This window comes from Macrotis lagotis, chromosome 1 (genome assembly GCF_037893015.1).
Source record: "Macrotis lagotis isolate mMagLag1 chromosome 1, bilby.v1.9.chrom.fasta, whole genome shotgun sequence".
In the NCBI taxonomy this organism is placed as follows: domain Eukaryota; kingdom Metazoa; phylum Chordata; class Mammalia; order Peramelemorphia; family Peramelidae; genus Macrotis; species Macrotis lagotis.
The window spans coordinates 63,540,167-63,554,114 of NC_133658.1; the positions used below are offsets into that span (position 1 = coordinate 63,540,167).

General features: G+C 50.5%; 1 protein-coding gene across 3 annotated transcripts; it reads right to left on the reverse strand.

Moving 5' to 3' along the window:
• Positions 1 to 1,459: 1,459 nt before the first annotated feature.
• Positions 1,460 to 11,719, reverse strand: HSF4 (heat shock transcription factor 4). 3 transcript variants are annotated; one of them, XM_074202692.1, is made up of 13 exons: positions 11,547 to 11,719; positions 7,915 to 8,023; positions 7,103 to 7,230; positions 6,577 to 6,701; positions 5,605 to 5,680; positions 5,040 to 5,104; positions 4,427 to 4,526; positions 4,090 to 4,214; positions 3,762 to 3,989; positions 2,757 to 2,859; positions 2,485 to 2,550; positions 2,136 to 2,211; positions 1,460 to 1,704 (listed from the first exon to the last, which is right to left on the reverse strand). In XM_074202692.1, exons 1-13 carry the CDS (start codon positions 11,703 to 11,705, stop codon positions 1,526 to 1,528), a joined length of 1,539 nt encoding a protein of 512 aa, XP_074058793.1. In that variant the 5' UTR covers positions 11,706 to 11,719; the 3' UTR covers positions 1,460 to 1,525. The 3 variants fall into 3 exon arrangements, with proteins under 3 accessions (XP_074058793.1, XP_074058786.1, XP_074058800.1); XM_074202685.1 differs by having other exon boundaries at positions 2,757 to 2,877; XM_074202699.1 differs by lacking the exon at positions 3,762 to 3,989.
• Between the last annotated feature and the right edge of the window lie 2,229 nt (positions 11,720 to 13,948).

The window sequence follows — 13,948 nt, forward strand, 5'->3', positions numbered from 1 at the left end:
TATGGGAAGCTAGCAACATTGTAAAGTCAAACAATTTTGAAAGATTTAGGAACTTTAATTAACACCATGACCAACCAAGATTCCAGAGGACTTATGTTGAAACATGCTGATTAGAGAGGGTTGAAAGACTCAGAATGGAGAGTGAGATATATTTTTCTTAAATTGCCCTCTTGAATTTTTTTTTTTAGGCTTTTGCAAGGCAGTGGGGTTAAGTGGCTTGCCCAAGGTCATATAGCTAGGGAATTATTGTGTCTGAGGTCTTATTTGAACTCAGGTCCTCCTGACTCCAGGGCCGATGCTCTATCCACTGCGCCACCTAGCGGTGAAATTTGTTTTACTTATCCATACACATTTGTAACAGGGTTTTTTGTTTTTCTTTCTTAATTGGAAACAGGAAGGTTTTGGCTGTTTGAAAAAGACAGAAATTATATTTTAAATTACATGTTGTAAAATATATTTTATATAAAATGGATTTTTAAATACATTTAATTTTTTTTAAAGAAGAGTACTGAGTCACTCTCCGTCCCACTTTGATCTAAGGTCTTCCTACTTCTCATCCTCAAAAATGGTTTTGCAAACCGGCAAATGTGATAATAAGTGATTGCAGCCAGCCAGTACTTGTCATACAGTTTGCAAAGTTTGCAAAGAGTATTACAAACATTATCTCGATTCATTCTCACCACAAACCTGGGCGACAGACACTATTACTCCCATTTTACAAATGAGAAAGATGAGATGGAATGAGGTTAAATGACTTGCCCAGGGTTTCTGGTTTTCCTGACCCCGAGCCTATAAAGGCCTTTTCTCCCTGTTGAGGTTCTTACTATTAAGGCTAATATTCTCCGATTTCTTTCCTCTGTAAAGCAGGGATGCTGTGACTCACTCTACCTGCCTCCCGGAGTTGTGGTGGGGAAAAACCTTTGTGATGTTGGCACAGAACGAGCTGGCACGGATGGGCAGGCCTAGATGGGCTGAGAGCACCAGCTCTAGAGGGACCTTCCAACTCTGTGAGGTCACGGTCTTGTTTGGGTGTTTGACCTCCCCCCCCCCCGTGCTGGGGGTGCAGAGTGAGTGAGGGCGGGGCCGGAGCCGCAGAACCAAGAGATCCTGGGGGGCAGCGGAACCTGGGTGGGCCCCGGAGGCAGAGGGGGCGCGCTCTGTGAGGAAACTGCAGCGGCTTTTATTTGTCACCCCAACTCGGGAGGTGCCTGGGAACCCGGGACCAAAATTCGGGGAAGCGCGGGAGGGGGGCCGGGGCGTGGGGGGGGGCACTGAGGGGCGGGCCCCAGAGCCCAGGAGATCCGGGCCGGGCCCGGCCTCCGGCCCCGTCGCGCCGCCGGCAGCGAGGCGGGGTCGGGGGGTCTGGGGAGGGGCGGCCTCCCTCCTGGGGCGCTCTAGGCACCCTGGGGGGCTCGGGACTCGGCTCCCTGGCTGGCCTGGGAGCTCCTGGGGAGGCGGAGGCGGGGGTGCAGGATGGGGAGGGGCGCCCGACGCTCTGATTGGCCCTGCCCTCGGCGAGCCCCCCTCATGGGTCGGGGCTAGCCCCGGGACTCAGGTAGGGGGTCCGAGGCCCGTTCTGGGCCAGGGTCTGCGAGGGGTCATAAAGAGCCAAGGCAGCGGGGACCCCAAGCACCGGAGCTCCGAAGCTCGAGGGGGCTTCCATCGGGAACGTTTGGGGGCTCCTGGAGGCTGCCGGCTCCTTCCCTGCAAGGTCAGAGGAGGGGCGGATGGTAAAGGATCGGGGCCCTCGGGCCCCCTCGAACTGGACCGGCAAATCTTCCCCCTCCTGGGGCTCCGTGGGGGGCGCTGTCCCAAGATCCCAACAGCCAAGAAGGGAAAGATTCCTTCCCGCACTGGGGGCGCCCCCCCCAATTTTCTTACCTCTAACTTCTGCCCGCTCCAGCCCCCTTGCTTTCTCCCTGTCCCCACTGCAGCCCTTAATCCCCTTTGGGATGGTTGTGTGTGTGTGTGTGGGGGGGGTCCTTCAGGCCTGGATCTCAGCATTCCTGCCCCCCCCTTCCTTCAGGCCAAAATCCAGGGCTGCCTTCCCCTGTCACACTCCAGCTAGATGCTTCCTCTGGGGGAGGGGAGGGGCGGATGGGGGGTGACCCCCCAGACCCCCCCCCCATAGCTACCTGAGGCCGGGGGATTCAGCCCTTTGGACACTAGCTCGTTCTCACTCTTCTCCATATCTCTGGGGAGCTGCTGCATCTGGAGAGGAAAAGAACGAATGTGGGGGGGGGCAAGAAAACCTTGAGCCCCCTTCGGCAAACCAGTGGGTAGCTGGGGGGGGGGCACCATGAGCCAGTGGAGGGAGAGGTCAGTTTGAGAGAGACCTTGATTTAGGGCTTCCGTCCAGGGACTGGATTGGTGTGAGCCGGAGGGAAGATGGACCCTTCTACCGGCTCTGAAAGAGGAGAGGTTCAGGGTGGAGGGGGAACCGCTGAGCCCGCCCCATATTCTCCCAGTGGCACCCCCCCTTACCAAGGACAGCCCCACATCCACATCGAGCAGGCTCCACTCGCTCCCTGGGAGGCTGGGGCTGAACACCTGAGGATTACAGAGTTTAGAGCTGGACCAATGTTGCACAAGAGGAAACTGAGGCCCAGAGAGGGAAAGAGACTTGGACCAAAGCCGGTAAAGCTCGAACATCGTATGGAGGCATTTTGACCCCAAACACAACGCTATTCCACCACCCGTGAAGACCAGGAAGGGAAGACCCAAGAGATCTCTACCGTGGGTGGGGGGAGACTCACCTCCAGTCCGGCCTCGGGTTCTAAGCTGCCAGGCTGACCTCGAAGCAATAGCTGTAAACTCTCTAGGCTTAGGTCCGCAGCATCTAACGGCTCCCCCGACTCCCTGTGAAGACCCAGGGTCCTGGGTCAGCATGAAAACCTGTCAGCCATCCTCACGGCCTCCCCTTCCATCCCCAGTGCTCTCTGAGGAAAGCTCTTGGGGGGGGGGGTCCAGGAACAATTCACACTGTATCTTCACCCCATTTTGATCAGAATGAACTCCCCCTCTTCTCGCTGCTGGGAGGGTCTTAGAGATTATCCAGAATCTTGGAACTCTATCTGGAGCAGTCCATTGTAGAGAAGAAACTGAGGCCCAAAGGGGAGAAGTGGATTCCCTAAGGTCATACTCAATGGGGGGGGGTCACCTGACTCCCAGGCCTGGTTTCTGTTAAAAAAGGGGGACACCCTCAGAGGGATGAGCAAGAAGGAGAGCCTTCTGATCAGCGCACAAGGCTGTTTCCGGGTTCATTGGAATAGCGCCCCTTCCCCCTAAGCCAGAACTCATTAACTCTGGCTCCCACCCTGACTGCACACAGTAGGTGCTTAATGGAGTTTCATGAAATGCACCAGCCTCACTCTTCTAAACAGCAGGGGCTTTCACTCTACAATCAGGATGGCTCCATAAAAAGAAAGCTTAAATGCAAATCGCAGGAGAGGGTTCAAGGATAAATTCGTCTATTCTTGAGCCAATGCTATGCGATTGTCTTCTGATATTGGGGGGAGTTGCAGAGAAAAGCTGGGGAGGGAGGGGGGGCGGAGAAAGCCCTTCTTCAGTATCTCAGAGCAACTGAGTGAGAGACTCCAAGAGATGGGACATTTTGCAAGTCATGGCGGGAAGGTCACAAGCTTATTCCTTTTTTGCCAGCCATCAGAAGACATAGCAGAAGAAGCTACTTCGTGGTGGGGACTATTTAATGCTGACCTTGCCTGCCAGTCCCCATTCATAGAGCTGGACCCTCCCCTCACCTGTCTGGGGGCCCCCTTGGGCCCCTTCTCTCGGGCTGCTGGGCACTCTTGTACCCCTCCGGGCAGCAGCTCCCCTTGCCTTCCAGAATGGACTGCACCACAGCCACAGGGAGCACCGGTGGGGCTGCCATGTAGAAGTCATAGTCGTTTGGGGCAACACCTGGACCAGCCGTGCCTTTCCCCCCGGGGCTGGCTGGCTCTTCCTTGAGCAGCACCAGGCCCTTCTCCCTGCACCAGAGAAGACCTTCCACTGGAGCCCAAAGCTCACCCATTCACCTCAGCAATCCCAGAATCCCCTGTTTCTGACTCCTCCTGATACCCTTCTTACCTCCCAGTGCCTGAGGAAGGTGATATGATTCCTTCGGGGGAGGGGGAGACTTCAGAGACATCAGAGATGATGGGTCCCTTCAATCCTCTGGGGCTGTTTTGGCAGGAGGACGGCTCTGTGGAAGGCTGTAAACACAGTACCAGGCCCAGCTCCCCTGACTGAGCCCAGGGGAGACAGGAGACAACTTCCCTTCTCTCAGAGAGACCCAGATCTGATAGGGAAAGCACCCTTGCTCCTGGAGCATCCTGGGCTCCTGTGGGGAGTCCCGGGTTTGATGCCCTCCTTTTTGTCTTCTTGAAATGGATCTTTCAGCAGGGGCTAGAGAAGGAGTACTCACTGACTGGATAAAGTAGGCGTCCTGCAAGGGAAGCTTAGGCATGGTTCTGCTGACTTTGACTCCAGGGTGTGGTCCAGTCCCTTCATTCAGCATCAGGGGCCTTAGGGACATGGGGAAGACTCATGATCATAGTTCATCTCTCCCTCCCAGATCCCATCTTCCCTCCCTTCTGGCTCTCCTCCTAAGGGAGGGGATCAGATTTAGGGTTCAGCTGCACCAGGACTGAACTGAGGAGTCTGCAGAAGTGCCTGTCTCCCATAGTGTTCTGGGAACCCGAAGAGTGATACTGATGTGTCCTCCCCCCCCCCCAACTCTGGGACCCAATCTAACTACCCCAGCCCTTCCCACTACCCCCTGCCAGTAATAGCAGCAGTGCTGAATCAGCCCTCTGGTCACCCCGAGCCACGCTCCTGTCACCATGGCATCCTGATCACATGGGAGGGAGAAAGAGACTAACTCAGGGGACCACAGGATGGGGAAACCCTAGATTCTCTACCCTGTGGCCTGAAGCCTAGGAAGGGGTAGGACCCTCGGACTCAGGGGGAAAACTGAGGGAGGTTGGCTTTGCCTGTAGGCAAAGCAATACAGGTTTGTCCCTAGCTTTCAAACTTACAGTTTTCTCTTGGAGGTTCCACTGCTGGACCCAGTCTGAAGTGGGCCAAAGAGACACTGGATCAACTGTTCAGGATCATGGAGGGAGAAAGAGAGACATCTTTCACTATCAAAGGAGGAAGGGGAGGACCCAACCATTCATAAAGAGCCTAGAATGCCCCCCAGAGACCCTCCTGTCTAAAACAGTGGCTGTCCCTCTTCCTTCTAGGAGCCAAAAGTAGCCTTTCCCCAAGCTATCAGAAGCTTTTCCTTTCGGTTCTCTCCTCCAGCTTAGGAATTATGAGTCTCTGGGATCCCTGTGATGGACACAACCTAAGATCTGCCCCTGAGCCAAAGACCTGATAGTCTTTTCCCCCTCCTCAGAAATCAGAGGGTTTGTCAGGAGGGAAGGGAGAGGGAAGCCCAAGGACACTCGCCCATCCCAGGTAATTGTAAGCCCATCCCAGCTAGCTGTGACCCCATAGTTCACTTATCCATCAGAGAGAGGCCTTATGAGGAGGCTGGGTGGAATCCCATCCAGGGTGAACTGGTGGAGGGAAGAAGGGTCTGGGGAGAGAGAGCCCTACCTTGTTGATAACCCTGTGTTGTTGATGGTGTTGCTGCTGGAGGTTTACTACCTCACGCCACAGGACCTCATTCTGCCTGGAGACAGAAAAAAAAGGAGTTGGGGAGAAGGGTGGACCCCCCATCTACACATTCTCCTGCCTAGAGAAGATCAGGAGGGTTAGGAGAGAAGACTGCCCACCAGATCACTCGTTTGCCCACTCTCCCTGGAAGGGAAACCTCCCAGAGATTGGGGGGGGGGGGGCTTTCAGAGGGAGATATAATGGGGCAGCCTCTGGCAGATCCCACTGGAAAGAAGGGAAGGGGCTTTCGGTGGCCTCTGAGTCTGTAAACTGAAGAGACATGCTGCTGGACAACGACCTCAACTTGAAGCACCCAGTAGCGCAGGGCTAGAAGCCAGGGATGGGGGGAGACTGGATTTCCAACGGGAAGATTCTCCAGGCCCCCAAAGGGTTCCTGAGCCCAGAACTGACCTGGACAAAGACCAAGGAGTTTTACAATGTGATGCTCCAAGTTTTTTCTCCTCTTGCCCTTCCCTAGGAAATTGATTTTGCAACAAATTTTTCTGGGGTGGAATGGGGGAGCCATAGGGCCAAGGAAGCTCGGAGTGAGTAAAGAGCATCAGACCAGAGACAAGGATCCTGGCTTCTGCTCTTGGGTCTCCGGGAGCTTTTCATTTGGCATTCTATAACCCTGGATCCTTTGCACCATTTGGCATTCTATAACCCTGGATCCTTTGCACCTGTAACATGTCCTTGGGACTCTTTTGACTTGGAGACTGCATCCTATTGACAGGTCCTCTCTGGAAGGAGGCCAGGAGAGGTCACTATTATTGGGAATCTTGGGCAATGAGAGCCCTCTTGAGGCCTCTCAGGGTGGAGGCAGCGAGGGTGTTAGGGAGGTTTGGATCACAAGGAGAAACCTAACCCTGACAGCCAGCCCTGGGAGCACCCCCCACCCCCACCCCCGCTCACTGTCTGAGGTCTTGGAGCTGGCCCTCAGCACTGTCCTGCTGTCCTCGGAGCAGCTGGACCTCACAGAGCAGCCGGCTCAGGTCCTCCTGGCGCAGCCGGCTCTCCTCGCTCCTTAGCACCGAGACCTGTGGGGGTGTCCCCAGGAGGACGGACTCAGCCCACCCCTCTCCCTCCTCTGGGTAGTGCCTCCAGGGGACTGCACTGGGCTTGGGGCTGAGCCTAGCCTGGAGCTGGGGAGAGGGCTGCGACTGGGGCTGGGGACTGGGACTGGGTCCAAGCCTGGCCTAGACTTGGAGAGAGGACTGGGCTGGGCTGGGGCTGGGACTGATCTGGGACTGAGACTGGGGCTAAGGCTGGGGCTGGGCTGGACTGGGGCTGGGGCTGAGCTGGGGCAGAGACTTGGAGATGGACAGACAGAGGGTTAGGGCTGAGACTGCACTGGGGCCGGGCTGGGGCTGAGCTGGGCCAGGGCTGCCAGCTGAAACGAGGGCTAGGTCAGACATAGAGCTGGAAGGAGCAGGGCTACCTTTCTCTTAATATGTTCCAGCAAGTGTTCATGGCCCCGGAGGAAACACAGATGCTGGAACTCAGTGTCGTCCCGGTCCGGCTTCACCAGGCCTCCCTGCTCGATGCTCACCACCTTCCTGAAACCATCTAAGAAGTGTCCGGGGGAGGGGAGGGGGCTGTTCCAAGGGATGCTGACTCTGGAGCCCTACCAGTCCCTCTAGAACAATAGCTCCCTCTGCTTCAGCACTTTCCTCCCCACAGCCTCTGGAGGTCAGGACTGTGAGTCCCCTTCCTGCCTGGAGAGGCAGAGCCCTGCCTTTGAAGGCCCCCCAGAAACCTGGGTTTGGAATTCTGTCTCGAACTGGAAGCCTGGACTAAACCACCAAAGCTCTCTAAATTCATCTGGGAAATGGGTATGTTAACCGCCCAGCTCTCCTCACCAGGATGTTGTGAGAATCAAAACAGTAGTGCAGAGGACTCGGGAAATAATCCTCCAAGGGCTATCTCAACATCAGCTACAACTGCAGCCCCCATTCTCATTCCCATTGTCCCCCATTTTCCAGGCAGAGAGCCTCTGTCTAGTGTCATATGAGCCCCAGGTGGGAGACCAGCCAGGTCTCCTGACCCAACTGTCAGCAGTCTACCCCCAGGGCTTCCCTCCCCCATGTTTAATAAGGCAGAGGCACCCAGGCCTGCAGCGGGGGATTAGAACTCCAGTTCTCCTAGGTGGGGTGAGGAGCCATCTCTTCCCTCTCCCACCAGTCCAGTGCCCTCTCCTCCTCTGACCCTCCTCCCTCTTGGGTTGAAGTGGTGTTGGCAAGAAACACATACACATGTTGAGCTGCCTCACAAAACTCGCCATGTTGTTGTGTTTAAAGTATTTGGGAAGAACTTCCTTGGCAAAGCGGCCTTGATCTCGAACGTGGAAGCTGGTTCCATTCTGCAAAACACAGTCATAGAGACACCCCCCCCGAAAAAAAAACACACAGACACAGACACATATAGACAAAATATAGAGAGAGGGCCAGGGCAATGTCCAGGGACAAACAATACAACAACAATAAACATTTGTCATATACCTATTATATGCTTATGCCAGTCATTGATGGCATCAAGATGGAATGAAACAATCTGTCCTATTAAAGTAACTACCTACTTTGGTGAAACAGATAAATTAAAAGGGGTGTCTAGGTGGCATAGTAGATAGAGTACTGGCCCTAGAGTCAGGAGGACCTGAGTTCAAATTTGACCTTAGACACTTAATGATTACCTTGCTGTGTGACCCTGGGTAAGTCACTTAATCCCATTGCCTTACCTCCCCCCCAAAAAGCAAAAAAAAATTATATATGTAGGTATGTATAGAAACTCATTTCTGAATAAGGGGAGAACATTAAAAACTGGAGACTTGGGGAATCTGGAAAGACCTTATATAGAAGCTGATTCAGGAAGCTAGAGGATCCAATGGGCAGAGATGGGTAAAGATTTGGAAATGAAAGAGAATCATAACAGTTTACATTTTAACTCCTGTAAAATGTTTTGTGTATGTTATCTATTGACAATTCAACTTTTTATCAACCCCAATTTATAGATGAGATCACTGAGCCTCAGACTGTATATGTGACTTGCCCCAGGTCACACAGCAAAAAGTGGGGTTCAAAAGGAGATCTTTCTAAATTCTTCACCTGTTCATCTATTCTAACAGGATGTCTCCATGGAATGGAATATTTGGGGAGCAGAGAATCATAAATATAGCTGATATTGGCAGATATGATGTCAATATACATATATGTGCATATAAACACACATACATAAACACAGATACATACAATCTCATTGAATGATCTTTACACCACTTAGAGATATAAGGTAGGTAGAGTAAATGCCTTAACTGTATTTCTGATGAGGAAACTGAGTTTGAAGTGTAAATCTTTGGTACTTGTGAATTTTGTTATAAGGAACTGGGTGTGGGAGGGGGAGGGAGAGAGATGTAGAGGAATATTGAGTCTATATAAAGACCAGTGGTATCCTTAAAACTGCATTTATTAAAAAGAAAAGGCAGCTGTGGTATAGAAAAAGGAACCCAGGGTTTGGATTTCAAATCCCTACTTTGCTGAATCAGGAAATAGGTGCCTATTCTCCATGATTTTGAGAACTTCAATTGCCTCTCTGGGTCTCAGTTCCCCTCTCTGTAAAATGAACAAATTGGATGAAATCAGGAATTCTTAATCTAATGACTGTGAACTTGGTGTTTAAAAATATCTATTTTGCTAACTTCATTTCACTATAATTAGTTTCTTTTGTAATTCTCTGTATTTTATTTTATGCACTCAAACACATAAGAAGGGATGCCTAGGTTGCTACCAAGGGTCCAGGACACCAACACAGTGAAGAGCTCCTGGCCCAGATGACCTCCAATCTCTTCTATGCAGAGATCCCATGACTTCCCCAAGACCATATAGCCAATAACTCAATGAAGAGCAGAAAGAACATTATCCCTAGAGCCAATCTAAACTCTCTGAGTCTCAGCGCAAGTCTTTCCCTACTGCGCCACACTATCTTCAAGAAGGTAAGAGTTAGCAGATGGCTAACAGGATTTAATTAAAGTGCTGGGAAATTTGGAGAGGAAGGGAATAATCACTTATATTGCTCCTACTGGGTGCCAGATCCTGTGCTGAGCAAATATTTTTGTAATTATAGGGGTGGCTAGGTGGCATAGTGGATAAAGCACCGGCCCTGGAGTCAGGAGTACCTGGGTTCAAATCTGGTCTCAGACACTTAATAATTACCTAGCTGTGTGGCCTTGGGCAAGCCACTTAACCCCATTTGCCTTGCAAAAAAAAAAACCTAAAGAAAAATATTTTTGTAATTATTATCTCATTTGATAATCATAAGCCAGGGGAGTGGGTACTATTCTTATCTCCAGTTTACCTATTAGGAAACTGAGGCAGGCAGACAGAAGTGACATAGCTAAAATCATATAGCTAGTGAGTGTCTGAGGCTACATTTGAATTCAGATCTTCCAGACTCCAAGTCTAATATTTTATCCACTAGCATTCAGACATAGACTCCAACCTCTATGAATTTAAACACATCTATAAAGTTTATAAATACTCTAATAGAATTTACAAATTATTATGTCCCAGATAATGTGCTGAGTGCATTATGGTTACTATTTATCATTTAATCCACACAACACTCCTGGAAGTAGGTGCCATTTTACCGATATGGAAACTGAGGCAAAGAAGTGAAGTGACTTGTACTTCACACAACTTGTAAATGTCTGAGGTAGGATTTGAACTCAGATGTTCCTGATTCCAAACCCATACTGTAAACAAGAGCACTGACTCGAGAGTCAGGAGAGTTAGATCTGTCACTAGCTAGCTAAATTACCTTGGGAAGTCATGTCCTTTCTTATCTGTTAAATGATGGACTTGGATGTGTTATCTCTAAGGACCCTTCCACTTTTGACATACACAATCATACACACATTAACTCTTTTTTTGGGGGGGTTGTTTTTTTAACAAGGCAATGGGGTTAAGTGACTTGCCCAAGGTCACACAGCTAGGTAATCATTAAGTGTCTGAGGTTGGATTTGAACTCAGGTATTCCTGACTGCAGGGTCAGTGCTCTATGCACTACATGACCTAGCAGCCCCCACACATTAACTCTTAAAAATGTTTTGTATGTATCCTCTATTGACAGCCCAACTTTTTATCACTCTTATTTTATAGATATCCCCTAATACAGCTGTCCCCAAAGTCTGCCCTTTCTCTCCCTTCATCAAAGGGACTCAGTCCTTCCTTTTCAGATCTAGAACATCTCTGACCATGGACTTTTATTGTTGACATGCAGACAGAAAACAAACCTGAATTGGAAACCCAGCTGAGAATTTGCTGTCTCTATGACCTTATGCAAGTCATTTTCTCATTGTGGGCCTCAGTTCCCTCATTTGTAAAATAACAGGGTTGGATTAATCATCTTTAAAATCCCTTCCAGAGTCGATCTGTAAGTATTCTCCCCATTTCTGCTTCTCCCTCTCATCGCCCCTTCCCTCTTCCCCAATGCTAAAAAAACCCAAGTGGCCTGAGGGTAGCTGTAACCAGCACCCCCCCCATCCTGGGGCCCTGTCATAGGGATGTGGAGGGGAGGCTGTCACTGACGGAGGGGGGGAGGGGGTCAGAAGCGGGGGAAGGGTTCTGATGGGGCGACTTTTCCCGGGGTGCCTCCAGTTTCCTTCTCACATGTAAAATAAGTGTTGGACTAGGTAACTGGTTAACTGTCAAAATCGTTTGCCAGTAGGACTGTCTCCCTTGTGGGGCCCCAGGAAGGGTCATTGGGAGACGCTGGTAGAGTCAGTTCCAGAAATACTGGTTGACAGTGGGGTGCGGGAGGAGCCCGAGGTCCCAGAGGGGGTGCTACACGGCCAGGGACACATTCCCGGAGGGGCGGGGCGTCACACTCACGGGGCTCCAGCAGATGAGATGGTTGGTCTCGGGGTCCCCCACCAGCGTCCAGAGTTTGGTGAGGAAGGCGGGTACGGGGCTGGGGTAGCCGTCCATGGCCACGGCGGGGCCCCCGGCGGCCTCCTGGGCGCTTTGGCTTTGGGGGCCGGTCCTCTGCATCCTCACCCAGAGCTCTTCCCAGCTCAGCACTTCGGGGCGGCCCCGCCCCGGGGACAATGGCCTGGGGACAGTAAAGGGCTGCGCACCCGCACCCGCCGGCGGCCTCCCGGAGCCCCGTCCCCGCCCCTGCCCCGAGACCGGATCAGGCGGGGGGCCACGTGCTCCCGGCCCCGGGCTGGGCGGCCCAGACGGGCAGGACAAGGGCTCAGAGGCTCCGGGCTGGAGGGTGGGCAGAGAGATGGGGTGGGGGAAGGAGACTACGGAGTGTGCCAGCCGGAGTGAGTGTGCAAGGCAGGGAAACAGTGACAAGATGTGGAGCGAAAAGGACACTGAACCGGGGAGCCAAGGTCCCGGCTTTCTACTGGGAGTCCTGCCATTGTTCGTCCACATGACCTCGGACAAGTCCCACAAGCGCCCCGTGCCTCAATTTCCTCCTCAGTCAAAAGGGAGATAATTCGTCCCCTCTGGCCATCAGAAGCAGGTTTTTAAACAGATACCATTAATACGTGGAATTACAAAGGAAACCAATTGTTTTGAAATGCAGTTCCAAAATAGATCTCTTTAAATACGAAAGTTCAGGATCCAACCATTCTGCAGAGCAATTTGGAATTATGCCCAATAACCTTTGACCCTACTACCAGGTCTGAATCCCAAAGGGCTGATGAAAAAGGGGAAAAGACCGGCTTGTACAAAAATAATTATAGCACTCTTTTTGGAGAGGTGAAGAAGCCGGGAATGGCTGAACAAGTTGTGGTACATGCCTGAAGGGAACAGTATTTTTCAGGTCATGATGAACAGGTGTATTTCAGAAAAACCTGGAAAGACTTCCATGAACTGATGGTGAGTAAAATGAGCAAAACCAGGAGAACACTGTACATTTGAAGAGCAACACTGATAATGATCCACTACAATACACTTAGCACTTCTCAGCAGTACAGGGTTCAAAGACTTGTGATGGAAAAGACCATCCACATCTGGAGAAAGAACTATGGAGTCTGAAGGTAGTCCAAAACATGCTATTTTCACATCTTAAAATGTTTTATTTTTGGAGGATTTCCCTTCTGCTCTGATTCTTGTCTCGCAGTCAGATTAATATGGGAATATGTATAACAGGATTGTGCATATATGGCCTATATCAGATTACTTGCTATCTTGGGGGGGGAGGGAAGCATGAAAAATGACTGTTGAAATCTCTACATATAATTGGATAAATAAAATTTAAAAATAAAAAATAAATGTTAAACAATAAAATAGACAAATTTAAGGACCAAAGGCTAAAATTTCCTAGTCTAGTCCAAGTCCTTTATTTTACAAAAGAGAAAAAATGAAGTTCAAGTGGTGAAGTACCTTGCCCAAAGACACACAGTTAAAGAGTCCCAAAAGCTTTCTAGTTCTTCTGACACCAGCAAGTATATTTGCAATTCTAAAAAAAAGATTAGGGGATGGCTTGCAAAACTGTGGAACTGGGGGGGGGGGATTTTAGACATCCTGCAATCTCATTTTGCAGGTGGAAAAACTGTTGGCCCTATCAGTTGCAAGGATGAATTCATAGTGTGGAACAGACAACTCTGGATGTGAGTAGACATTAGTAAAAGAAGAATGAAGGCTGAGCAGAAAATAGATGGAGGGAGGCAAGTGTTGACCACTTTCTTCAAAATTAGAGCCAAAAAAATTGGGGGTGGGGAGTAAACTTCAATACCCGTGTTTCTCAGGATATGGCCCTTCTGTTTAACAGACAACCCTCCATTCCTTCACACGATTCAAGAATTTCTGGAATGACTGACCCAAAGCATCTAGAGTTCCCTAAGGATCCATACCTCTCAGAAAACCTGTCTTTGAAGGCAACTGCTTTCAATCTGAGGATACTATTTCCCAGTTCTTTTCAAAAACTTAAGAAGTAGAGAGATGAACAGAAAAAAAGAAAGGGAGAAAAGGAGGAACAGTATATCTGATGGAAGGAGTCTTTGAATTGTTATTCAAACCCATCTTAAGGAGTAGGGTTATGTCAATGGGAGGAAACCAGGTCATAAGAACATGGTTCATGTGTATATGTGTGTGTGAGAGAGAGCACTGCTCTCTCCCCCGGTGAAAGTGCCAAAGATGCAGGTTCTTCAAGGAGAAGAGCCAGCCTCATTCCTTTCCTTACTCCTCTCCCATAAGAGAGATCCCTCTCCTTCTCCCAAAGTTCCTCCACCAAAATCACAGCCATTTTCCAAAAGCTTACTTTCCCATGATAACGTTTG

Excerpts from the sequence above, each read along its gene's own strand:
- HSF4 (XM_074202685.1), bottom strand. The coding sequence starts at position 11,705 with ATGCAGAGGACCGGCCCCCAAAGCCAAAGCGCCCAGGAGGCCGCCGGG. Across the intron at positions 8,024-11,546 it reads ATCTCATCTGCTGGAGCCCC|AATGGAACCAGCTTCCACGT; the intron begins GTGAGTGTGACG and ends TGTGTTTTGCAG. Across the intron at positions 5,105-5,604 it reads AACACAGGGTTATCAACAAG|TTGATCCAGTGTCTCTTTGG; the intron begins GTAGGGCTCTCT and ends GATCCTGAACAG.